The sequence below is a fragment of the Astatotilapia calliptera genome, chromosome 23 (genome assembly GCF_900246225.1).
Source record: "Astatotilapia calliptera chromosome 23, fAstCal1.2, whole genome shotgun sequence".
Taxonomy (NCBI): Eukaryota; Metazoa; Chordata; class Actinopteri; order Cichliformes; family Cichlidae; genus Astatotilapia; species Astatotilapia calliptera.
In genome coordinates, this window is record NC_039323.1 from 43,237,516 (window position 1) to 43,263,344 (window position 25,829).

General features: G+C 44.6%; 1 protein-coding gene across 1 annotated transcript in view; it reads right to left on the reverse strand.

The window, feature by feature from the left end:
• plcd4a (phospholipase C, delta 4a) overlaps nucleotides 1-21,062 on the reverse strand; it is a 70,958-nt gene extending 49,896 nt beyond the window's left edge. The window contains 8 exon segments of the mRNA XM_026158256.1: nucleotides 81-282; nucleotides 428-659; nucleotides 1,212-1,341; nucleotides 8,799-9,027; nucleotides 9,233-9,391; nucleotides 9,898-9,945; nucleotides 20,887-21,035; nucleotides 21,037-21,062. Coding sequence (XP_026014041.1) covers nucleotides 81-282; nucleotides 428-659; nucleotides 1,212-1,341; nucleotides 8,799-9,027; nucleotides 9,233-9,391; nucleotides 9,898-9,945; nucleotides 20,887-21,035; nucleotides 21,037-21,062 — 1,175 coding nt within the window.
• Between the last annotated feature and the right edge of the window lie 4,767 nt (nucleotides 21,063-25,829).

Here is a 25,829-nt window from a genome sequence, read left to right on the forward strand (position 1 = left end):
CTCTTCATGTGCAACATATTTTAGAATAATGTTGGGGTGAATTTGATCAAAGCATGGTAATTTTAAGCCAGTACTGCTACCTGATGTATCCCTCCACACTGCTTTGTCCTCTGAGCTGGTCCTCCATCAGGTAGGTGTTGTGGGACGATGAGATGAAATAATGACAGAGTGGCTGAGTCATGTCCTGAAAGATCCCCCTCTGCTGTGGGTTAAAAATGGAGCCTTCAGCTGAGCCGAGGTACATCAAAAAGCCATCAAATGTCATGGCATTCATGCGCTTGGCTGGAATGACAGTAAGATGGTGTCAATGGTGTAATGTGCTAACTGTACCATAAAATCTCATGAGGGAATAGACTGATCCTAATGTCATAAAAATTATATTCAAACAAAACATCAAGATGCAGTGTATTCTTTACAATGTGTGCACCTTTGTCCGAGGGTTCATAGCACTCAATGAGCTGCTTAGCATGCAGTTGGATATCATCCCCCTCAAGCTGTTCCTCTCTAAGGAAGTCCTCCAGGTTGCTTTGGGATAGCTTCTGACCATCAACAGAGTATTCCTGAAATACCTTCAGTACATCCTCTCGCTGAGTCAACATCTTGTAGAAGAGCACAAACTCATCATTCTCCAGGGTACCTGATTGGGACTTATCAGCCATCTGAGACAAGAGGCAAAAAATGTGTACTGTAGCCAGGTGGACAGATGCATCAAAGTGTAAGATCTTGTTGAGAAATAAATATATATTCTTAATGCTTATTTGCTGATTAGATTGTTTTATGAGAGGCCCAAACTTCAGTGTAAAACTAGGTCGCAGGCTGACAGGAAACTGCATGCTTTTGCAAAAATAGGAGCTGCAGGCCGAAAGTGAAACTAAGTAGAGTGTTTGATCGAAACTTAAAGTGTGTTTGACGTCTAGATGAAGTATATAAATAACCAAGCTTCCTGTTTTTGCCTGAGACTTGAGCTGGCGTTGCTGTGTGTGCCTAGTCTCCATATTCTGGAATATGTCAAATTAAAGATCTTTTGAGTTAGACCACTTTGAGCCGTGTCTTTCTTGTTCGTTGAAGAATACAAAGAACTGGATTTAATAATCTCCTAATCCTAGTACCAAGAAAATTACAACAGAACCCAAACAACCTTAATACTGAATATTTAAATCACAGGAATGTGTATACTTTGTTAGTATACACATTTAGTACAGGTCTCTCACTGTAAAAAGGTGGTGAGCATGATGTTCATTCATGTCCACATTCATCATCTTCAGCAGGTCTTGCACTTCCTTAAAGTTCATCCTGCCATCATTGTTCTTGTCTGCCTTTTTGAACCATTCACCAATCCATCTGAGTACAACAATCAAGGAACTTTCTAATAAAACTTTTTTTTTTGCTACAGTAATGGTACAATGGTCACTGTAAAGATAGACAGAGAGATACCTTATTGATCTCACAAGGGAAATTGTTACCTAACAGCATCATGACAAAGAATAAAAATAGTAAAGTCACAATAAACACCACAATTAAAAGAGTCACAGGGGCCTGGTAAGGGCCTATACTATGACAAAGTGCAGTATGTATATCTATCTATCTATCTATCTATCTATCTATCTATCTATCTATCTATCTATCTATCTATCTATCTATCTATATATATATATATATATATATATATATATATATATATATCCCAAGGTCCCAAGGTCAAAATGGGAGATGCCTCCAAGGGTGGTGGAGAATGACTGAGCTAAGATCCTGTGGGACTTCCAGATACAGACGGACAAAATGGTGGTGGCTAACCAACCGGACATGTGGTGGTAGACAAACAGAAGAAGACGGCCGTAGTGATCGATGTAGCGGTTCCGAATGACAGCAATATCAGGAAGAAGGAACACGAGAAGCTGGAGAAATACCAAGGGCTCAGAGAAGAGCTCGAGAGGATGTGGAGGGTGAAGGTAACGGTGGTCCCAGTGGTAATCGGAGCACTAGGTGCGGTGACTCCCAAGCTAGGCGAGTGGCTCCAGCAGATCCCGGGAAAAACATCGGAGATCTCTGTCCAGAAGAGCACAGTCCTGGGAACAGCTAAGATACTGCACAGGACCCTCAAGCTCCCAGGCCTCTGGTAGAGGACCCGAGCTTGAAGGATAAACCGCCCGCAGGGGCGTGCTGGGTGTTTTTTTTTTTATATATATATGTACAGTACCTCTATTGCTTAAGCATTAAGCATATTGCTACTATCTCTACTTTCAAGATTAGGCTTAAAACTTTCCTTTTTGCTAAAGCATATAGTTAGGGCTGGACCAGGTGACCCTGAATCCTCCCTTAGTTATGCTGCAATAGACGTAGGCTGCCGGGGGATTCCCATGATGCATTGAGTTTTTCCTTTCCAGTCACCTTTCTCACTCACTATGTATTAACAGACCTCTCTGCATTGAATCATATCTGTTATTAACCTCTGTCTCTCTTCCACAGCATGTCTTTTATCCTGTCTTCCTTCTCTCACCCCAACCAATCACAGCAGATGGCCGCCCCTCCCTGAGCCTGGTTTTGCCGGAGGTTTCTTCCTGTTAAAAGGGAGTTTTTCCTTCCCACTGTCGCCAAAGTGCTTGCTCATAGGGGGTCATATGATTGTTGGGTTTTTCTCTGTATCTATGAAGCGCCTTGAGGCGACTTATGTTGTGATTTGGCGCTATATAAATAAAATTGAATTGAATTGAATTGAATTAAGCCACTGCACTGAGCAGCGGTCACAAGGTGGTTGGTGTCTGTCGTGGTGGTAACCCCCGAACCAAATGGTGGACACCAGAGGTGAAGGGAGCCACCAGGCTGAAGAAGGCTTGGCTAGCCTGTGGTACTGTGGAGACAGCTGATAGATACTGACAGGCCAAGCGGAACGTGGCTCAGGCAGTGGTTGAAGCAAAAACTTGGGTGTGGGAGGAGCTTGGAGAAGCCATGGAAAAGAATTTTGGACTGCCTTGAAGAGATTCTGCCAAACTGTCAGGCGACTCAGAAAAGGAAAGTGGTGCTCTACCTGCACTGTGTATAGTGCGGGTCGAGCACTGCTGACTTTGACTGAGAAAATTGTAGGAAGGAATACTTTGAGGACCTCCTTAATCCCACTGGCACATCTTCCGTGGAGGTGGCATCTGGGAACGAGGGGGGCAACTCGCTTATCTCCAGGGGTGAAGTCACTAAGGTAGCTAAACAACTCCTTGGTGGCACGGCCCATTGGGTGGATGAGTTCCTAAATGATCTGGACGTTGTATGGCTGTCTTGGTTGACATGCCTCTTTAGTGTTGTGTGGAGCTCAGGGGCGGTACATCTGGATCGGCAGACTGGTGTGGTGGAAAGGAAAGTCCTTGGATACAGGAGGAACAATGTGTTTTTTGTCCTGGTCGTGGGACACTGGATCAGCTCTTTATCCTCTTGAGGATACTTGAGGGTGCATAGGAGTTTGCCCAACCAGTTTAAATGTTGTTTGTGGATTTGGGGAAGGCATTCAACCATGTCCCTCGGAGTGTCCTGTGGGAGGTGCTTCAGGAGTATGCGTTGCCATTCAATCCTTACACAACTGTTGCAAGAGCTTGGTCCACATAGCCGGCAATAAGTCAGACTTATTTCAGGTGGTTGATGGACTCCGCCAGGGCTGCCCTTTGTCACCTATTCTGTTTGTAATTTTTAGGCCATGGTCCTCAGCTGGAAAAGGGTCCCCACTCCGGGACAGTATCTTGGGGTCTTGTTCACGAGTGACAGGAGCAGGAGATAGATTGGTGGTGCGGCTGCAGTGATGCAGATCCTGTACTGGTCCATTGTGGTAAAGAGAGCACTGAGTGTAAAGTAGAGCTGTTGCTCCTCTACATTGAAAAGGTGGTTTGGGCATTTGAAAATGATGCCTCCTGGGTGAGGTGTTCTGGGCATGTCCAACCCGGGGCAAACCCAGGACATGCTGGAGGGATTATATCTCTTTGAGGAGGTGGCTGGGGAGAGGGAGGTCTGGGCTTCTCTTTTTAGGCTGCTGCCCCCCTGACCTGGGCCCAGATAAGCAGAAGAAGATGGATGGATGGTGATAAAAATTAAAGAAAGGTAGAAATGAAGTTAGTTAAAAACAGTAAAAGTAAGACTGATAATTTGTAAGAGAGATGTGCAAATTGCATGAAGGTATAAATACAAAAATAAGTTTGGGATCTTATGTGTGACAATGTAGTAGTACAGGTAAAGCAAAGCCGGGAGCATTGAAGGTGGATTCAAGTACGTCCATGGTGTAAATATGAAGAGAAATGGAGTAGTACTCTTGAGTATATGAATAATACTATGGCAATGACAAGACTGTCAGAAAGAATCACAAGTTTGAAACAGGCCATCTGTTCCAGCTTCCCAAAAGGCACCTGAAGGACTCCTTGTGGGACACCACATGCCAGAGAGGCTGAGGAAGATACAGAGTCACCAAAGTGGACTGAGAAAGTTCTCTCCTGAACCACTCAAAAGCTGTACCTTTGATGCCCACATGGTATTCTAAATGGGACATGAGATGGTCTACTGCAGGAGTCCCCAACTCCAGGCCTCGAGGGCCGGTGTCCTGCAGGTTTTAGATCTCACCCTGGGTCTGCACACCTGAATCAAATGATTAGTTCATTACCAGGCCTCTGGAGAACTGCAAGACATGTTGAGGAGGTAATGTAGCCATTTGAATCAGCTGTGTTGGATCATGGACACATTTAAAAACTGCAGGACACCGGCCCTCGAGGCCTGGAGTTGGGGACCCCTGGTCTACTATATCAAAAGCAGCAGTCAGAGCAGGTCAAGGAGAAACTACTGTTGACCAATAAGGACATTAAAGGCTCACCTCAGTTTTGCCAGAAAACATCTTGATGATCCACAAGACTTTTGGGAATATATTCTCTGGACTGATGAGACAAAAGCAGAACTTTTTGGAAGGTGTTTGTCCCCATTATATCTGGGGTAAAAGTAACACAGTTGTAACACACCTTTTAAGAAAATGAACATGGGGGTGGGGGGTCATAGTTTGGTCCCGCCTTCACTGTTGTGATTGGTGTGGGGGTAGGGACAGGCTTAGGGCGTCGGGGGGTTCCCCGGAGGCATCTTCCTTGGGGGGCTCAACCCGGGGTAGCGGTTATGTCCGGTTGGGGGCTCTTTTGGCTCTCGAGTGACTGTTTCCTCGTGGCTGCATGTAGCGGGGCTAGGGGAGAGTCTGTGCTGACGGACGTGGGTTACTGACCTGGTAGCCTGGCTGCCCCTGGGTGGGTCCGGGATGGGCGTGAGGTTCTGGGGGCGCTCCGTCTCTGGGCTGGGGCCCTGGCCGGGCCTCGGGGCCTTGGGTCCTGGTTTGTGTGTTGCCGGGGTTGTGGGCAGGTGGGTGCATGGGGGCCCATCCCTGGCGCAGGGTGCTGCCGGTGCGTCGAGCCACCTGGGGGGCTCTTCAACTGGTGGGGGAGATTGTCACACCTTGCAGGAGCTTTCCTCTCCTCAGGAACTCTCTGCAGGAGGGGGAGATACAGGAGAGGTGGAGGAAGATCTCAGCCTGGGTGTTTATTGTCTCATGTAGTCTGGAAGATGAGTGGATGGTGGGGTGGGTGCAGTTTTCTCTGTGGTGGGGTTGGGTGGACTGTCCCGGGCTCTGTGGGGCCGGGGGGCGCTGCTGCGCTGGGCCCCGGTCTGGATGGGCCTGGGCCCCCTTTCCCTGGCGGGTCGCGGAGTATGGGAGTGCCTACTGGGGTCAGCGGGGGAGCTGGCCCCAGGGAGGGGTCACCTGCCCCTCCCTTCCTTCCCTCCCCATCTCCAGCTGCCTCCCTCTTCCCGCTCCACCACAACCACCCACACATGCAGGGCCTTGGAGTAGGGGTATGTCACCAGGGTGCAGAGGAGGCTACTCCCCCCTCTGTCCCCTTCTGGCTGCCTCTGCCTCAATTTTATCCCACAACTTAGACATTCACATTACTCACACTCTCATTACACATACATATAGGATCTTGGGGGTGGGCACGATACACGGAGTCCAAATTACCATCAGGGTGTACACCCCACCCCTGGCGTCGTTGCCCACCTCTCAATTTTAAATACACGTAGACATTGAGGGCTAGCAGGAGTGACCTTGCGCTTACCTGCTGCTCTCTGGCAGGTAGCTCCATGCCCTCCTGGGTTTTAAATGCACCTTAGAACACACATGCATCAACACTACAATGAGCGGGTGGAGGGAGGTTTGGAGTCTTCTCTCATCCCCGTTCTCTGCGGCCTGCTAGAGCGGGGGGGCTAGGAGGAGGAGTTGGCCGTCCGACTGCGGTCTGGAGTGTGGGGCCTTCCTGCTGCTGCGGAGTCGGGGCGGTCTGCCTCCCCCCACCGCAGGGAAAAGGGTAACACCACCTGGGTCTGGGTGCAGTTCCCCCCTCCAAGGGCAAGGGTACCTAGACCCGGTTCGTAGAGTACGCTTGGGGAGTGTGATCGTGTGTACAGCGTCTCTTTATGTCTGTCTCCACGTTGGTTGAGTGTGGAGTAAGTGCATATGAGAGCATGAGGGTGGGAATGGATGTTTGTGTCTGTGTGTGCCTGTATTTCTGTGTCTATATGTCAGGCTGGGTATCAGACGCCACCTCTCTGGGGACATCTCAGGCCCTCCAAGGTTTGGAGGCCTATCTCCACCCACCACCACTTCCCCTGCCAGTGGCGGACTCCCTCAGGTGTCGGTGCGTTGGTGGTTCTTTGTGTCTGGGGGTGGGCGTCCAGGTACACACCGGCTCACTCCTTGGCGGCGACTTATCGGGGCCTGGAGCCTGGGGCTCGCTCGGGCACTTCAGGGGTGGGGTGCCCTTGGCCTCTTGGCCTGGGGCTCGGTCACTCAGGCGCGGCTGGCTGCCGGCGGAGCTCACGGGCGCGTCACTGCAACTCCCCCTGGCTTCTGCTCTGCGGCTGCTGAGTGAGCCCTCATCTGGGACTCTCCTAAGCTCTTTCTGGGACAGTGGCGCGGCTGCCCCTCTGTTGGTCTTCCTTGGTCTCTTGTGTTCTGGGGGCCTCTGGATGTCTGGAGTTTTGATCTCCTCCATACCTGCTTCATACCCTGGAGGACGGGGCTAGGGCCCCCCCACACTCCCTAGCAGATCGTTACATGGAGAAACCTTTGGAATGCAAGCATGCTGATCCACACAGGTATGCACACAGGTGTACACACTGGTATTCACAGACGCGGACTACAGCTTTCCTGGCTGCTGCCTCAAAGCACATTGTGCGCTGTCTATCTTGCGTGCTGCACAATATCGTTTATTATTTAGTATCTACTGATATCTACTGCTAGCTAGTTTATTGTGATGGTGCTGTTTTTTTTATTATGTTGCTCTTTGTTGTTTGCTTTCTCTTCTGTTTTTTTTCTCCATACAGGTGACCCAGGTGTTTGTTTGTTTTTTCTTCCCCCCCTTCTCACCGTCTCTTCTCCCCTTTGGTTTTCTTTCTTTCTCTCCCTCTCTTTCTTTCATTCTTTCTCCCTGTCCTATCCCCCAGTCATGTCTGTCCCGTTTATAGCAACTGAAAATAAAATAAATTCATAATTATAATAAAGGTCAATCAAATGGACCAATATGGCAAGACCATGATGATCCACTTGGTAAAATAAATCCGCTTGGCATCTTTCTTGGCCTTAAGACAACAATTCTGATGCTAAAGATCCAAACGGGACACAAAAAAAAAAAGAAAAAAAAAAGAAAAGAAAATGAACATCATATTAACAGTAAAAAAAAATGGTGATGGTGGTCTGGGGCTGTTTTGCTGCCTCAGGACGTGGAAAACTTTCTGTGGTAAATGAAACCATGAATTCTGCTGTCAAATAAAACATCCTAAAAGAGAATGTCCGGTCATCTGTTCATGACCTCAAGCTGAAGTGCACTTGGGTTCTACAGCAGAGTAATGATCCAGCAAGTCCACCTCTGAATGGCTTAAGAAAAACAAAATGAAGACTTTGGAGTGGCCTAGTCAAAGTCCTGAGCTGAATCTGATTGAGATGCTGTGGCATGAACTTAGAAAGGCGGTTTGTGCTCGAAAACCCTCCAAAGTGGTTGAATTACAACAATTCTACAGAGATGAGTGTGCCAAAATTCCTGCATCACGCTATAAAAGACTCATTGCCAGTTACTGCAAACACTTGATTGCAGTTGTTGCTGCTAAGGGTGGCCCCACCAGTTATTAGGTTTAGGGGCAATCACTTCACACCAGGCCATGCAGGTTTGGAGTTTTTCCCCTTTAGGGTTTCCCCCTTAATAATAAACACCTTCATTTAGAAACTGCATTTTGTTTACTTGTGTAAACCCGACTGCTCATCACTTCCATGTTACCTGCACTGGCTGCTGGCTGAGGTCAGCATACATGTAGCTGTAAGATCACACTGGGTTTTTCGCCAGTTTTGTGTTCGCCTGCTATCTGTTCAGACGTTTGCAAAGAGCTGACATTTTGATAGCAGTATACTGCAGTTTCTTTCCTTGACATACTTTATTACTGTGTTTTCATGCAATAAAAATAAACCCCAAATCTCCACTCCCGAAACGTTGTAGACCCGGCACTATAGTTCTCCTCTCTGCACACAAAAGAGTAGCACATGTCTGCAGGAAGAAGAAGAAGATATGTTTATTTTTTTTCTCTTTCTATCTGACATGCAAATGTGATTATAAGATTACTGAGTTTAGTACAGTAACTCATTACATTACTGTATTACTGAAAAATGTAATGTGATGTAATGTACACCCAACACAAATTCTTTATATATAGTTAGGTTGACCGCATATGTATGTAAACTGAGTGAAGGATACTGATCGAGTTTCTCCCTCTCACCCATGTTTTCCACATTCTCAATCAGTTTCCTCATGCCCCATATCCAGGACTGTGCTTCCTCAGCTGACTCGGCCACCAGGTCCAAATTGCCCCTGCGACCGCGAAAGACCAATGTGAAGCATCTGTCAGGTGGGAACTCATCTGCAATACTGAGGAGGACCTCACTCTGGTGCCCCTCTCGAACTGCTTCCACATCATTCACAGAAACTAGGAACAAAGAAAGTGGAATTTAGGAGGTTTTAGACACAAAAATAAAGCAAAAAAAAGAAAAATTGTGCCAGATTGTGAGCATGCTTAATGCCAAGAGCTTGTGACCCGCACACACATATACTTGTAAGCAAAACGCCCACTGTTGGATCAGGTCTATTAGGTCATTTTTCCACGGGTTCTTTAATTATAACTGTTCTCTTACATGTGGAGCGGACATTGCCAGCCTTCTTAGACTGGTACCAGATGGTCATGAAGTCATCCTCCAGCTTGAAATATCGCTGCTTCTTCCAGTTACGAGACTTAATTTTCCTCATCATCGCCCCCACCAGCATGGCCTGGAGGTTATCATCCCCCTGACTACCTGTGTAAAAGAGACAGTCATGACAAATAAAAAAATAAAGCATGGTTCGAAGAAATTTAAATGCAAACATGCCATGTTTAATTTTAATTTCAAGTTTCTGACAGGCTAATGTGAAGTTCCATCACACATCCAAAGCGTTATGACACTGTCTAGACATCTACTACTGAATAGATATGCTAAACAAAAAAGATTATTGTGCATCTTAAATGTGAATTTAAAAAAAAGAACATTTCATTTAAGTCAGGTTTAGCAAAATAAGATTTAGTTTGTTTCATCTGTGAATCAAATATTAAGCAGATATTCTACTCACATTTGTATCATTTGTGTTCTTTGATTATCTTTCTAAAATCAGAGTGACAAGAATGATGCTATAATGAACTGTTTAAAATGAATCAGATGTTCCAGTGTACACACACAGGAAAAAGGTCAGGGGGGAAAAGGAACATGTACTTATTAATCAAACAAAGTTACCCCAGCAGGCATAAACAAGACGTGAGCTGACTTACGGAGGCCATTTCCTGTGGAAGCCATTTGTTGTGTGGTCACTCTGCCATCTAAAGGGCATAACATAGCAGTCAGTGCAAGGAAAGGAGAAAAGCTCTGACTGTAAAAAATGCCTTGTTTCAAGTCACTCTTAGACGTCCTTTCTAGACGTCACATGTGCCGAGATGACCTCTGGCATCAACTTTATTGACATCCAATCACCTGATGTCCAGCCACACCCTGTTACCCTCTTTCTCTCTCATTTTTCAGCTACCAGGTCAGAGATTACTTCATTTAAATCATCTTATTACTCTGGTTACATTTCTCATGGACATAATGTGCAGACTCTCAGCGTTCATCCACATTCGAATTGGATCAGCGGTTTGGGCCTCTTTTTAAAGGGACGACAATTAACTGGACAGTTGACTCAAAGGCCATTTTATGGGCAGGTGTGGTCAGCTCCTTTGTTATGTCATTGTCAATTAAGCAGATAAAAGTCCTGGAGTTGATTTGAGGTGTGGTGCTTGCATTTGTAAAATGTTGCTGTAAACTGACAACATGCAGTCAAAGGAGCTCCCCGTGCAGGTAAAACAAGCCATCCTCGAGCTGTGAAAACAGAAAAACATCTAAGAATTTGCTACGATATTAGGAGTGGTAACCAGCAGTTTGTTAAAGCAAAGAAGTGGGATATTCTTGAATGGTCAAGTCACTCGCCTGATATTAACCCAATGAACAGACAGAAAGGCCCTCAAACAAGCAGCTCTCATTAGCTCAGTCACAGATAGATTCAAATGATTTTTTTCAGCGTAATCATATATTTATATACTTGACATGACATGAATATACCGTTTCTCTTTATGATTGTATGATCTCTCAATACTTCCTTTTAACGCAACCCCATATAAATATCATGATTCCAATATGATTACGTTTTAACTCAGTTACATAGGAATACTTGTTCTCTTCATGGGTCTGTGGTTCAAACACAATATACTCTATATGGTTCCTTATATTAAATCATACATGGTAAAGTCAGACATTCCCTAAATGTTTGCTTAGTCATTCTGACCATACACTAAAAGCTTGTCCGCCTCAGACAAGATGTGGGCGTTGTGCCATTGCTACGTTCTCAGTTAACACAAACAATAGCAGCACAGAAGCACACAGTGTCATGGTCCTGAGTCTGTGTGTTGTGTTTTGTGTTTCTTTGTGCTTTTGTTATTCTGATTAGGTATCCCAGTATTATTCGCCGTTTTGTTAGGTTTCTGTTCTGTGCCTGTCCTGCTCCCTCCTTCCATGTCCCCCCCTGTCTGTCCATGATGTCCTTAAGCCTGCTTATGAGTCTGCGTCTGTGTCTCTGTCTGTCATAACACGTAAGTAACGCGTAAGTAACGCGTTACAGTAACTAGGTTATTATTGTGGTAACGAGCACGGTAACTAGTTATTATGCCAAAACCGGGAACGCGTTACTCGTTACTGGGATTTAGATAGACTCGTTATTCGTTACTTCGTGTGGTGGCTATCACGGAGCTTCCACAGATTCAGCAACATTAGCAAGTGGTGGAGGCCAGCAGGTGGATGAGAGAAAGGGAGGAAGGAGGAGGAGAGACCCGAGGCGGCCGCCGGTCCGAGTATCAGGTGAAGTGAACTTCAGGTAAGAAGTTATGACCTGCAGTCTATCTGGGTCAGATATGAACCAAGTTTAGGTGGAGTTTATTTTCGTTATGCTGGGTACTAGCTAGTATGACGGAGTTTCTATACAGCTGGGTGGTGCTATGATGTTACTGATAGTTAACTGTGCTGTGCATCTGTGCTGGTCCAGTTGACTGCTATCATCCCCGGTAGGGCACAAGCATCGAAGGCGTTGGAAAGGGAGGGGGATGAGTGAGTGCTTATCAGTGTAAGTGTGTGTGTGTGTGTGTGTCCATAGTTTAGCTGAGACAGTGTCCTTCGGCCTATCAGGCTAAGTAAACAGTCCTCCAGCCAATCCAGGTGTCCTTCATGGGGCGGGAAGAATAGTCATCACACAGTCGTTATCAGGGAGTTGTTTTGGTGGGCTCCAGCCTTGGGCCTGCAGCTGGCGCCGTGGTGTCCAAATGTAGAATATTGTTGATTTCTCCTTTGTGAGCAGCTCGAATTCTAGCACTCCGAGGCTGGTCTCTCGATCTCCCGTTGAAGAGCTGCGAGCCTCCCCATGATGGTATCAAACTTCTGTTCCGTGGTGTTGTCAGTCTTTTGATTCTGAGACCTCACAGCTGCAGTGATCCGTTCCGCGATGTTTTCCAACTGTCGCTCAAGGGTCTCATTTTGAGCAGGCTTCTCTCTGATGTTTCCCCTCATACGCTCAGTGGTGTTGTTTTGAGCCTTCACAGCAGCTGTAAGCGTCTCCAAGGTGTTGACCATATTACGTTCACACACACACACACACACACACACACACACACACACACACACACACACACACACACACACAGACAAAAGACCAGAACTCTGGTATCAGAAACATTTCATTGTGGTGATTCTAACTTTATTGATTACATTTTGATTAGATCTATTTAGTGTGTGAATGTGTGGATGACTGAATGTGTAAAGCGCTATACAAATACAGGCCATTTACCACTTATTCTATCATATTCTGATTAGATTTAAGAATAATTAACTATTAGCAAAACCACACACTGTACAGATAAACTCTGGTATGTCACTCTATATAACTTTAATCATAAAAGGCTGTATGTAAAGTCCTTTTGCCCTCCCTCAGATGTATTGAGAGATAAGCCGGAGGAACCTGTCTAATCTCTTTCACCTGAATAGCTGTCTCACTAGTACCTGTGAGCATTGCTACAGTGTTCAGCGTTCCATGCTTCAACAGAATTACTTACAAAATAAATGCATAGAACAGGCCTGGACAAAAATGATGGTACCCACAACTTAATATTTTGTTGCACAACCTTTTGAGACAATCGCTGCAATCAAATGATTCCTGTAACTGTCAATGAGACTTCTGCACCTCAGCAGGTATTTTGGCCCACTCTTCATGAGCAAACTGCTCCAGTTTTTTCCAGTTTGAAGGGCGCCTTTTCCAGACGGCATGTTTCAGCTCCTTCCAAAGATGCTCAATAGGATTGAGGTCAGGGCTCATAGAAGGCCACTTTAGAATAGTCCAATGTTTTCCTCTTAGCCATTCTTGGGGGTTTTAGCTCTCTGCTTTGGGTCATTGTCCTGTTGCAAGACCCCTGACTGCGACTGGGACCAAGCTTTCTGACACTGGCCAACACATTTCTCTCTAGAATCCCTTGATAGTCTTGAGATTTCATTGTACCCTGCACAGATTCAAGACACTGTGCCAGATCAAGCAAAGTCTGTGAACATAGACCCGATGTGCCTTGGCAAAAGGTTCCATTTTTGTCTCATCCTTCCATAGGACTTTCTCTCAGAAGCTTTGTGGCTTGTCAACATGTAGGTTGGCACATTCCAGTCTGGCTTTTTTATTGTTTGTTTTCAGTAATGGTGTCCTCCTTGGTCGTCTCCCATGTAGTCCACTTTGGCTCAAACAATTCAATTCAATTCAATTTTATTTATATAGCGCCAAATCACAACATAAGTCGCCTCAAGGTGCTTCATAGATACAGAGAAAAACCCAACAATCATATGACCCCCTATAACTACCAGAAATCTCGAAGCACAGGCCGAGGGGGAGGTGTGGCAGCAATTTTTCACACCAGCCTATTAATTAATGAAAGACCAAGACAGACTTTTAATTCATTTGAAAGCCTGATGCTTAGCCTCGTCCACCCCAGCAGTGAAACTCAGAAACCAGTCTTACTTGTTATCATCTATCGTCCACCTGGGCCTTACACAGAGTTTCTGTCTGATTTCTCAGACTTTATATCTAATTTAGTTCTGAGCTCAGATAAAATAATTATTGTGGGTGATTTTAACATCCATGTAGATACTAAAAATGACAGCCTCAACATGGCATTTAATCTGTTATTAGACTCAATTGGCTTCTCTCAAAATGTAAAAGAACCCACCCACCACTTTAATCACACTCTAGATCTTGTTTTAACATATGGCATAGAAACTGAACATTTAACAGTGTTTCCTGAAAACCCTCTCCTGTCTGATCATTTCCTGATAACATTTACATTTACAATAATTGATTACACAGCGGTGGAAAGTAGACTTTATCAAACTAGATGTCTTTCTGAAAGCACTGTAACTAAGTTTAAGAATATAATCCACCCACTGTTATCATCTTCAATGCCCTGTACCAACATAGAGCAGAGCAGCTATCTGAACGCTACCCCAACAGAGGTCGATCATCTTGTTAATAATTTCACCTCCTCACTACGTACGACTCTGGATACTGTAGCTCCAGTGAAAACTAAGGTCTCTAATCAGAAGTACCTGACTCCGTGGTATAATTCTCAAACACGTACCCTAAAGCAGATGACTCGTAATCTGGAGAGGAAATGGCGTGTCACAAATTTAGAGGATCATCATTTAGCCTGGAGAAATAGTTTGCTGCTAATATCCTGTCTCAGAGTGACGCTGAAAAACTAGTTCATGCATTTATTACTTCCAGGCTGGACGACTGTAATTCATTATTATCAGGATGTCCAAAAAACTCCCTGAAAAGCCTTCAGCTGATCCAAAATGCTGCAGCAAGAGTCCTGACAGGGACTAGAAAGAGAGAGCATATTTCTCCTGTTTTGGCTTCCTGTTAAATCCAGAATTGAATTCAAAATCCTGCTCCTCACATACAAGGTCTTAAATAATCAGGCCCCATCTTATCTTAATGACCTTGTAGTACCATATTATCCTATTAGAGCACTTCGCTCTCGCTCTGCAGGCCTACTTGTTGTTCCTAGAGTATTTAAAAGTAGAATGGGAGGCAGAGCCTTCAGTTTTAAGGCCCCTCCTCTGTGGAACCAGCTTCCAGTTCGGATTCAGGAGACAGACACTATCTCTACTTTCAAGATTAGGCTTCAAACTTTCCTTTTTGCTAAAGCATATAGTTAGGGCTGGACCAGGTGACCCTGAATCCTCCCTTAGTTATGCTGCAATAGACGTAGGCTGCCGGGGGATTCCCATGATACATTGAGTTTTTCCTTTCCAGTCACCTTTCTCACTCACTATGTGTTAACAGACCTCTCTGCATTGAATCATATCTGTTATTAACCTCTGTCTCTCTTCCACAGCATGTCTTTATCCTGTCTTCCTTCTCTCACCCCAACCGGTCGCAGCAGATGGCCCCGCCCCTCCCTGAGCCTGGTTCTGCCGGAGGTTTCTTCCTGTTAAAAGGGAGTTTTTCCTTCCCACTTTTGCCAAAGTGCTTGCTCATCATATGATTGTTGGGTTTTTCTCTGTATCTATGAAGCGCCTTGAGGCGACTTATGTTGTGATTTGGCGCTATATAAATAAAATTGAATTGAATTGAATTGAATTATGAGCAAGCACAAGTTAAATGTTAATTTTACTCTTAGCTTTAAGGCCTTAAGCATTTAAACTGAATGGAAAGTATTTGATGCTTTCATTCTGTATCTATCAATCAGCTCCACAATAATATGCCTGAAGATCAAGTTATGAGCTACACTACCAGTCAAAAGTTTGGACACACCTTCTCATTTAATAATAATAATGGATTGTATTTATACAGCGCTTTTCGAGACCCTCAAAGCTCTTTACAATGCCACTATTCATTCACTCTCACGTTCACACACTGGTGGAGGCAGCTACAGCTGTAGCCACAGCTGCCCTGGGGCAGACTGACAGAGGCGAGGCTGCCATATCGCCACTCTGGCCAACACCAGTAGGCGGTAGGGTGAAGTATGTTGCCCAAGGACACAACGATCGAGACTGTCCTAGCCGGGGCTCGAACCGGCAACCTTCTGATTACAAGGTGAACTCCCAACTCTTGAGCCACGTTCGCTTTAATGGTCTTTCTTTATTTTTAATAGTTTACTTTGTAGATACAAAGTGAAGCCATCAAATATATGAAACAAGATATATGGAATTATATAGCAAAAAAAATTGATGAATAACTCTAAATATATTTTATATTTTACATTCCTGACAGTAGCCGCCCTCTGCTGTGTTGACAGCGCTGCAAACCCTCGGCCTTCTCTCAGTGAGCTTCATGATGTCATCACCTGATATGGTTTCACCTCACAGGTGAGCCTGTCAGGGCTCATTGGTTGAGGACTCAAAGCTTGTGAAAGATGCTAGGATTTGGCGTTGCAAACAAAAATGGTTGGCGGACCCTGGTTTTGTCTCACTTTTGGATGAACAAATTAGCCTCTATTTTGAAATGAATAAAACAGAAACTTCTGCAAGCATAAGATGGGAGGCTTTTAAGGCTTTTATTAGGGGCCAAATAATTAGCATCACTAGCTCTAAAGCAAGATTGACTTTCCAAAAGGCAAAACGGATAGAGACAAAAATAAAGGAATTAGAAAATGAATACTATCAAACAAGGTCCCCTGAAATACACCAAAATTTATTGCTGCTTCGGGCCCAATGCAATGCTGAGAACACTAATTTACTATTCAGAAGAGAATGTGCCACTGTGGATATGGGGAAATGATAATTTCCCCCCAGAACGGGGTGAAAGGGGGATTTAAAATATGGGCTGAGAGGGGGTTACAAAAATAGGAGATCTTTACAATAATAAATAAACATTTACTGTCCTTTGATGAAATGGTTGTAAAGCATGACATAGTCCGCAGCCAGTTCTTTAGATATTTACAGCTGAGAGATTTTATTAGAGCACAGCAAAACCAGCCCTTGTCCATTCCTGGCCTATCAACACTTGAAGAAATGATGGTGAAAGATTGCCGGGGAAGGGGCTTGATTTCCAAAACCTATAATGAACTGGTGGCTGCCTCTACAGAAACGTCCGTAAAGAAGCTTGAATCCTGGAAAGAAGACTTACAGGAGAACATCTCCCTTGAAGAGAGGGAGAGGGCTTGCGCCAGGGCACAATCACAAACAGTGAACACGCGTTTAAATCTCTTGGTTAATGCGTACGTACATGACTCCAGTCAAACTTAATGCTTTCTACACTACCATCCCGGATGTTTGTATAAAATGCAACGAGGAAAAGGGCACACTTCTCCATTGTTTGTGGCAGTGTCCTGAAATTAGGAAATTCTGGGAAGAAGTGAAACAATGGACTGAAGAAATATTAGAAATAAAAATGCATTTAGAACCAAAACTTTTTCTGCTGGGCACCTGTCCAGCTAACTGTAATATAACAAGGAAACATCGCTTATTTTTAGACATAGGGCTGCTGATGGCTAAGTGAGTGATTGCCATTACTTGGAAAGAGGTGGATAGACCAAGAAGAAGTAAATGGATTTCAGAGTTAACGTCTACTCTGCCCTTAGAAAAGATCACCTACGCAATCAGGGGTAAGCAACGATGCTTTGATAGCATCTGGGGCCCCTTCAAAAACTTCCTTGCTAATAAAAACTTGCCCCACTTGGTGGAAATTTTTGGGGAGGATTCATAGGTGGCCCTCTGCAGTCCATTTGGGAATATGTTTATTGCTTGACATTAAACAACTACTTTCTAATTTACATTGAACATATACCTGTGAGGGTGCATAATTTTTTTTCTTTTTTTCCCTCCTTGTTTGTTTTGCTTTTGTGTTGTGTTGTGTTGTTTTTTGTTGTTTTGTCGTTGCTGGTTTTTTTTTTCTCATCCTCTCCTATATGGTGTTATGTGTATAAAGGCAGTATGTGTAGCTTGTAGTCTCTGTAAGTGTAGCTACTTGAAGTGCACCTGCTGATGGTTCCAACACCATCATTAAGTTTGCAGATGACACCACGGTGATTGGCCTCATCAGTGACAACGATGAGGCCGCCTACAGGGAGGAGGTGGATCGTCTGGCTGAGTGGTGCGACACAAACAACCTGCTGCTTAACACCGAGAAGACCAAGGAGCTCATCGTGGACTACAGGAGGAATGCTGACCCACATCCACCCATCCACATTAAGGGGACGGCTGTGGAGCGTGTGAGCAGCTTCAAGTTCCTGGGAGTCCACATCTCCGAGGATCTCACCTGGACGACCAACTGCTCCGAGCTGGTAAAGAAGGCTCACCAGCACCTCTTCTTCTTGAGGACTCTGAGGAAGAACCACCTGTCCTCAGACATCCTGGTGAACTTCTATCGCTGCACCATCGAGAGCATCCTGACCAACTGTATAACAGTCTGGTACGGGAACTGCTCTGCCTCGGACCGGAAGGCGTTGCAGAGGGTCGTGAAAACTGCCCAGCGCATCGCCGGAGCACCACTTCCTGCCATAAAAGACATCTACAGGAAGCGGTGTCTGAAAAGGGCTGGGAAAATCATCAAAGACCCCAGTCACCCATCACATGGACTCTTCACCCTCCTGCCCTCTGGGAGGCGCCACAGGAGCCTCCGGACTAAGACCACCAGGTACCGGAACAGCTTCTTCCCCACAGCTGTCAGACTCCTGAACTCTGCCTCCTGACATCTGACCCACGTTAACTCATGGACTGAACATACACACACACACAATGGACAACTGTACCCTCAAACACAATAATAACATGGACTGAACCACCACTCACAACCACTAGCACTTTATATAGCCTCTGTAGAAACTATCTACACCCTCACTTATCTTAACTGCACTACTGTATAGCTCTGTGTAAATAATCATTCTGTACATTCGATAATCTTTAATTCTACAACTGTTTACAACTTGCATAGTTCCCATTTCTGTATAGCTGTATATCTCAGATTCTGTAAAGTTATTTATTTCATATTCTGTATAGTTTTTCATATTTATATCCTGTTCATAGCCTGTACATAGCTTGTACTCACTACAGCCTGTACATACTTATAGTTATAGAATATTCACAACATACTTCATACCGTGTACATTATAACATAATAGACCCATTTCTGTAATATACTTACATATCTATATTATTGCTAATATATATTGTAATATATCTATATCACTAAAGCACTTCTGGATGGATGCAAACTGCATTTCGTTGCCCTGTACCTGTGCATGTGCAATGACAATAAAGTTTAATTCTATTCTATTCTATTCTATTCTATTCTATTCTATTCTATTCTACTTGTTTGGTTACGCTTCATAGATGTGTACACTACTATGTTCAAAATAAATAAAGACACTGCTGGAAAAAAGAAGAAGCAGAAAGTTAGCGGCCATCCAGGTCTTTATGTCTTTAAGACATTCCTGCAGTTTAACTCATTGGTGTGTGTTATCTGGCTTCATGGACAGAGCTGGGTGTCATCTGCATAGCAGTGAAAATGTGCACGGTGCCTATCAATCCTAAAAGCTTTTAGAGCTAAAAATATCCTCCCAACTTGCATAATCTGCAAAGACTGTGATAGTGTTTGCAGCTTATGCAGTCCTTCTACCAACTGAAAACATTTCACAACTAGACAAGAGTGCAACAACATATCTCTCCTAAAAGTCCTGCAGCTGGTCTCCTCAGACATTTATGGACTCTTGTTTAAAGAACAGGGTGTGGTACGCTGTCCCAACTTTTGTTGATATGTGTTGCTGCCAAAAGAATTCAAAATTAGCCTATTTTTTTTCTTAAAATGGTACATTTTGGTGGCTTGATTCCAGTCTACATGCCAAATATCCTTAGGCTAGATAAGGATCTGGATGCATCCATTGGAGTGTGAACATTAGATAGAAAGAACATAGAGAAAGTGCTTGTGTGAATGAGGCAAGTTGTTCAAAGTGCTTTGAGTGCTCAGAGTAGAAACGTGTTATATAAGAACCAGTCCCTTTACTTTTTAAAAGATCGGTTTTTGTACCACTGTATTAATACGATTCTGTAGGATTTTCTTATATTATTAATAAATAAATTATTAAATAAATCAAACCAGTTCCTGGCCCGCATATCATTTTAGGCTGTTAAAGAAAACAACAAACAGTAAAGTGGATGCTGAAGATAAACAATCTGAAGGTGTAAAGAAAGGCTTGTTCATCCATTTACCATGAGACAAAGTTGTTTTGTATTTTGGAAGATCTGTGTTGTCCCCTCAAAGAAAGAAGGTCCTATAACATCTCCAAAAGTTGATTCTGTTCATCTGGACGTTTTCAGTGGGAGAAACGTTTCATCATCATCCAGGTGACGTCTTCAGTCTCAGCTGACTGCAGGTTTCCCCAGCCTTATAAACAGTGCATAATAACTGACACCAGCCCACTGAAGGAACAGTTTATAAGATTGGGGAAACCTGCAGTCAGCTGGTCACCTGGATGAGTGACAAAACGTTTCTCCCACTGAAAACGTCCAGATGAACAGAATCAGCTTTTGGAGATTTACTCACCTGGATGATTGAGCGTGGATCAAGACATCCTATTCACCAGCCAGCTGTTTTACTTCATGAATGAATGCAGACTCACTTTCTCCGAGTGCATATTCATGAGATGCCTGCTCCACGAAGAAGCTTCCTGCCCTGTGCTGTTTATGCTGCTGGGAGTTATTTTGCTGGTCTTTCATGGTTTCATGTCTCATAATACATTTTTCATACTGTCTTTGTTAAGCTCTTTAATCCAGCTACGCTTGACAAATCTCTTTTTTTCATTACCGTTAGTCATTTATTTCTTTAACCAAGCTCTTTCTGTTTCACAGAATCAGTTACAGTTGTCTCTGACATTAGTAAAGTCATTTGCTTTACCTAAACCACTGGCAGAGCTACACTATACTCTGACTACAGCAAAAACCACAAAGCTGCTGTGTTACATATTGGTAAGTGCAAGGTGTTGTTTTTTATCAAGTGATAAAAGGTAACATTTTACTAGAAAACAAAAAATATGACAAAGATTCAATTCAAGTATTCAAGTATTACAGCAAGTAAGTGAGCGTGCTCCTGCGTTTCTGAGGAGTATGTGTCCTTTACAGTTCATACATAAGGAATGTAAACGAAGCCATGGAAGAATAAAACTGAGGCTGGGAGGAAAACACTGGAAAATGAAGGTGAATCTGACCTGTTGCAGGATCATCCCGGTGTCCAGCTGACTGCTGCTGTGCTGTTAAAAGATCATAAAATCTGGGAGCCTCTGCTGCTGCTGTGTATCTGCATGCCACAATGCACTGATAAGAGAACAAGTCAAACCTGGGTGAGCAGGTGAGTGAGCTGCCCCTCCTCCTCACTATTCCCCATCTGCTTCCTGTCCCCTTTCTTAAAGTGTTCTGCAAGCTGTGCATGCATTACATGTGGAGCTGAAGAAAGACTTCATTTGGATGCAAAAGTTCAGCTCCTAAAACATCATGAATAGCACAGAGTTGGGTTGAAAGCGCCGTAAATAGCCTGAATTGTTTGGTGGGGAAGGGTTTCAGTACAGTGAGTTTCACTGGCATTATGAATCCATGTGAATACTTGCACCTTGGCCATGAGCATAAATGTAGTTTTGACTCACCTTGATTGTGCTCATTTCACATTTAAATGTAATAAATGATTTTAAGAATTTTCAATGCCTATTTACCAAAAATGATTTACTGTGCATTTTAAATAAACATTTTCCAACTAATTGAAAGTTTTCAATATTTAGGAAGTTGTTGAGTGAGACTGACTCACAGCAGCCAGACTCGTTATATCTCTTGTGTTGAAATATTACAGTGTTTTATTTTTATTAAATATTTATTGTTGTCATTCCCCCAAACTCTTTGGCAGAGAATTGCACACAGACTACGTTGTCTGTGATGGCAGGTTTAGGAGCAGCAGAACTCAAACTGATAGTGCAGCATGTGTTCTGCCCTGTGTCATGTTACCGATCCCCAATCATCAAAGTTTGATCAAGTCAGTTTAACAGCAGGCTTGTGGAGAGAATACATCAGGTAATGTTTTCCTATCAAAACAATAAACAATGTGACAGATTACCAGTTGCCTGATTACTAACATTACTTATGCAACGGAGAGCTGCATTACAAATTTGCCAGTTTACAACATGAATATTCTCTCTGTGCTTTTCATCTGTGTTTCTGCTCAGGTTCAGGGGCATCAATAATTTGTGGCTTCAGATCAGCTCCTCACCTCAAATTACACTCACTAAGCCAATGTTAAAATGGATGGGCTCCCTCACATCAAGCACAAGCTGTAGAACCCAGTAGGTAGAAGGCTAGAAGAACTGAGACTATGCATCAGGGGGTTGGCTAGTTTATTCATCAGTAGAGTCCAAAAAGAAAACTACATTCAGAAAGCAGTGCATAACAAATTCCTGCATACACCAATAAACTGGCAGTTACTGCTGGTAAAGGTGGTTCCATAAGTTACTGAATCATGGAGTCAACTTATCACAGGACTCTCATCATGGTAAAACCTTATTTTTAGATGGACTATAACTACAATAGCATCTTTAGAAATATATTTACTTAAAAAGGTAACTTGTTACCAAAGTGTCACACGAGAAATGATGGGTAAAACCACTGAGCTCTCTCAAGACCTTTGCAATCTCATGGTTGCAAAACATACTAATGGCAGTGATTAAAGAAAAAAAATGAAACCACTGAAGATTTCCTATAACAAAAGTTCCCAGAGTTGTCAGACAAATGTAGATAATATGCACCACAAGCTTGAACAAGCGGGCTGAAGTCTCTTTGGAGAGTTGGAGGACCATTTCCCCTGAAAAATCATCTTTATTTATTTTTCTTTGGACCAGTAAATTGACATTGACATAATACAATGTGACGATTTTGTCTCTCCCATTTTCAGTAAAACCTGTTGAGTAAAACTGGCAGGACAACCTATATGCTGAGGAATTCAGACAGGAACTATGGGACAGTATTCCCAAGATTCCAGTGCAATTTGAGCTCTGCAAAGTTAACAGACAGTGGCTCATTCTTCTGCTTGAAGAGGTAACACCCACAAAAACTGGAACCAGAAACCTTCTGGGTCGCTGCAATCCTTACATCTGTTTAAATGTTTTCAAATGTTTCATTCAGGTGGTTGATATGGCAACATAATTTATTGTTATTACACTTACTGTAACTCAGTGGCTCTCCAGTCAACAAAAAATTGTCTGAGCCATTTTTTAAAATGTCACTGTTCAGAATAGTAAATGCTGTGATGCCCATAAGACTTTCAGACATTTCTCTGATCACTCAAGTCTCAGAGAGACAGCAGTGTATGAACATACTCCGCTCAGACCACGCCCCGCTGCAGCCGCCCCAATAAAAGTGATTTGATTTGATTTGAGATATATATATATATATATATATATATATATATTACAGCTGGATAGCGTAGTGGTTAAACTACACGCCTTTGGAACAGAGGATCGCAAGTTCGATTCCTGCCTGGGGCGTCTGTATCCAGTAAGGGTCCTAAGGCTAGACCCCCTATGCTAAGCAAGCCTACCGCAGACATGAGCGAGACAGATAAATATGAAGGCATGCCGGCTCGGACGTCGCCCGGATCAACAAGGTCCGCGTCAGGTGTTGAGGAACCAGGGCACCCTGACGAAAAGTGGGCTACTGGAACAAGAAGGCATCGGTGGGCAAGGGACGAAAACAGGGCGTTGTTGGAATGCTACTACGCAAGTAACCCCGGCGGAAGGGGCTACATGAATAGGATGAGGGACCTATGGATTCTTCGACACCCAACATCCACAATGACGGCGAAACAACTAGTAGCTCAGTGTTCCAACATTCGAAAGAAGGGACTGCTCTCACAGCTAGAGATTGACGAGGTACAACACAAATGCTACGGCAAGGAGGAGTCAGGACGCCAGGTCAGGGGGGCGATATCATCACTCCCACCCGAGATTGGGTACATAGCCCCAAGTGCGATAGGAGAAGGATCGTTGAGTGCGAGAGGAACTGACCTGAAAAATAGGATCATGGCCAAGCTTGAAACCTGGATCCCCCGTAGCCGGTTACCAAGATTACGTGAAGTACCCTCAGAAGGTCTGCTAGATGATGTTAATGCAGCACTACGGGCAATACCTACAACCACGATTACCGACACTAACAAGCTGATCTACAATACGGCAGCAGTGATCAGTGAGATGCTTGGCTACAAGTTGAACAGCCACAAGGGGCAGTACCCTCCATGGAGAAGGAGGCTAGAGGGCAAGATCAAAGTAGCACGGAGGGAGGTTAGCCAACTAACGGAGTTGCAGAAAGGTGCGACAAATAAGGTGCCTAAGAAATACAGCAAGCTGTCCATACCTGAGGCCTTGGAAACTGCCAAGCAAAGACTCACAGCCTTGGCCAGCCGCTTGAGGAGGTACACCAGAGAGATAGAAGGCAGGAGAATAAACCAGCTGTTCTCCACAGAACCAGCAAAGGTGTACTCTCAGTGGCAAGGGAACAATAAGAGAACAGCACCACCAAGGCTGGAGACGGAGCAATACTGGAAGAGCATATGGGAGAAGGATGCAACCCATAACGGCAATGCTCAGTGGCTAGAGGATCTGAGGGCAGACCACAGCGACCTCCCTGAACAGGGTCCAGTAACCATCACAGTGGCAGATATCCAAGAAAGGGTCTCCAGTATGAAGAGTTGGACAGCACCAGGGCCCGACATGGTTCACGCCTACTGGCTGAAGAAGCTGACTGCACTCCACGAGCGTCTGGCAGCACAAATGAACCAGCTGCTAGTTAACGAGAGACACCCGGAATGGCTAACTGAAGGCCGGACGGTCCTGATCCCCAAGGACCCCAAGAAGGGACCGGTCCCCTCCAACTACCGACCAATAACCTGCCTCAGTACTACATGGAAGCTCCTGTCAGGCATCATATCGGCTAAGATGAACAGGCACATGGGTCAATACATGAGCGGGACACAGAAAGGAATTGGCAAGAATACCAGAGGCACAAAACACCAGCTACTGGTAGACAGAACAGTCAGCCGAGACTGCAAGACCAGACTGACCAACCTGTGCACTGCCTGGATTGATTACAAGAAGGCCTATGACTCAATGCCCCACAGCTGGATACTGGAATGCCTAGAATTGTACCAAGATCAATGGGACCCTAAGAGCCTTCATCAGGAACTCAATGGGGATGTGGCGTACAACACTAGAGGCCAACTCCAAGCCCATAGCACAAGTCACCATCAAGTGCGGGATCTACCAAGGAGATGCTCTGTCCCCACTGCTGTTCTGCATAGGCCTGAACCCCCTCAGTGAGATCATTAACAAGACTGGCTACGGATACCGACTACGGAACGGAACAGTTGTCAGCCACCTCCTGTACATGGATGACATCAAGCTGTATGCCGAGAGTGAACGAGACATCGATTCACTGATCCACACTACCAGGCTATACAGCAATGACATTGGAATGTCGTTCGGACTGGAGAAGTGTAGTCGGATGGTAACAAAGAGAGGGAAGGTAGTCAGAACTGAGGGGATTGAACTACCAGAAGGCAACATTGCAGACATAGAGGACAGTTACAAGTACTTGGGGATCCCGCAGGCGAATGGGAACCATGAAGAGGCCGCTAGAAAAGCTGCAACCACCAAGTACCTGCAGAGGGTCAGGCAAGTCCTGAGGAGTCAGCTGAATGGTAAGAACAAGATCCGGGCCATCAACACGTACGCCCTGCCCGTGATCAGGTACCCTGCTGGGGTAATAGGCTGGCCAAAGGAGGAGATAGAAGCCACTGACATAAAGACAAGAAAGCTCCTTACCATGCATGGAGGGTTTCACCCCAAGTCCAGCACCCTGAGGCTGTACGCTAAGCGGAAGGAAGGGGGCCGGGGACTGGTGAGTGTCAGCACCACAGTCCAGGATGAGACAACGAACATCCAAGAATACATTGGGAAGATGGCCCCAACTGACCGAGTGCTCAGTGAATACCTCAGGCAGCAAAAACCCAAGAAAGAGGAGGGAGACGAGGAACCATCATGGAAGGACAGGCCCCTGCACGGTATGTACCACCGGCAGATAGAGGAGGTGGCTGATATCCAGAAATCCTACCAGTGGC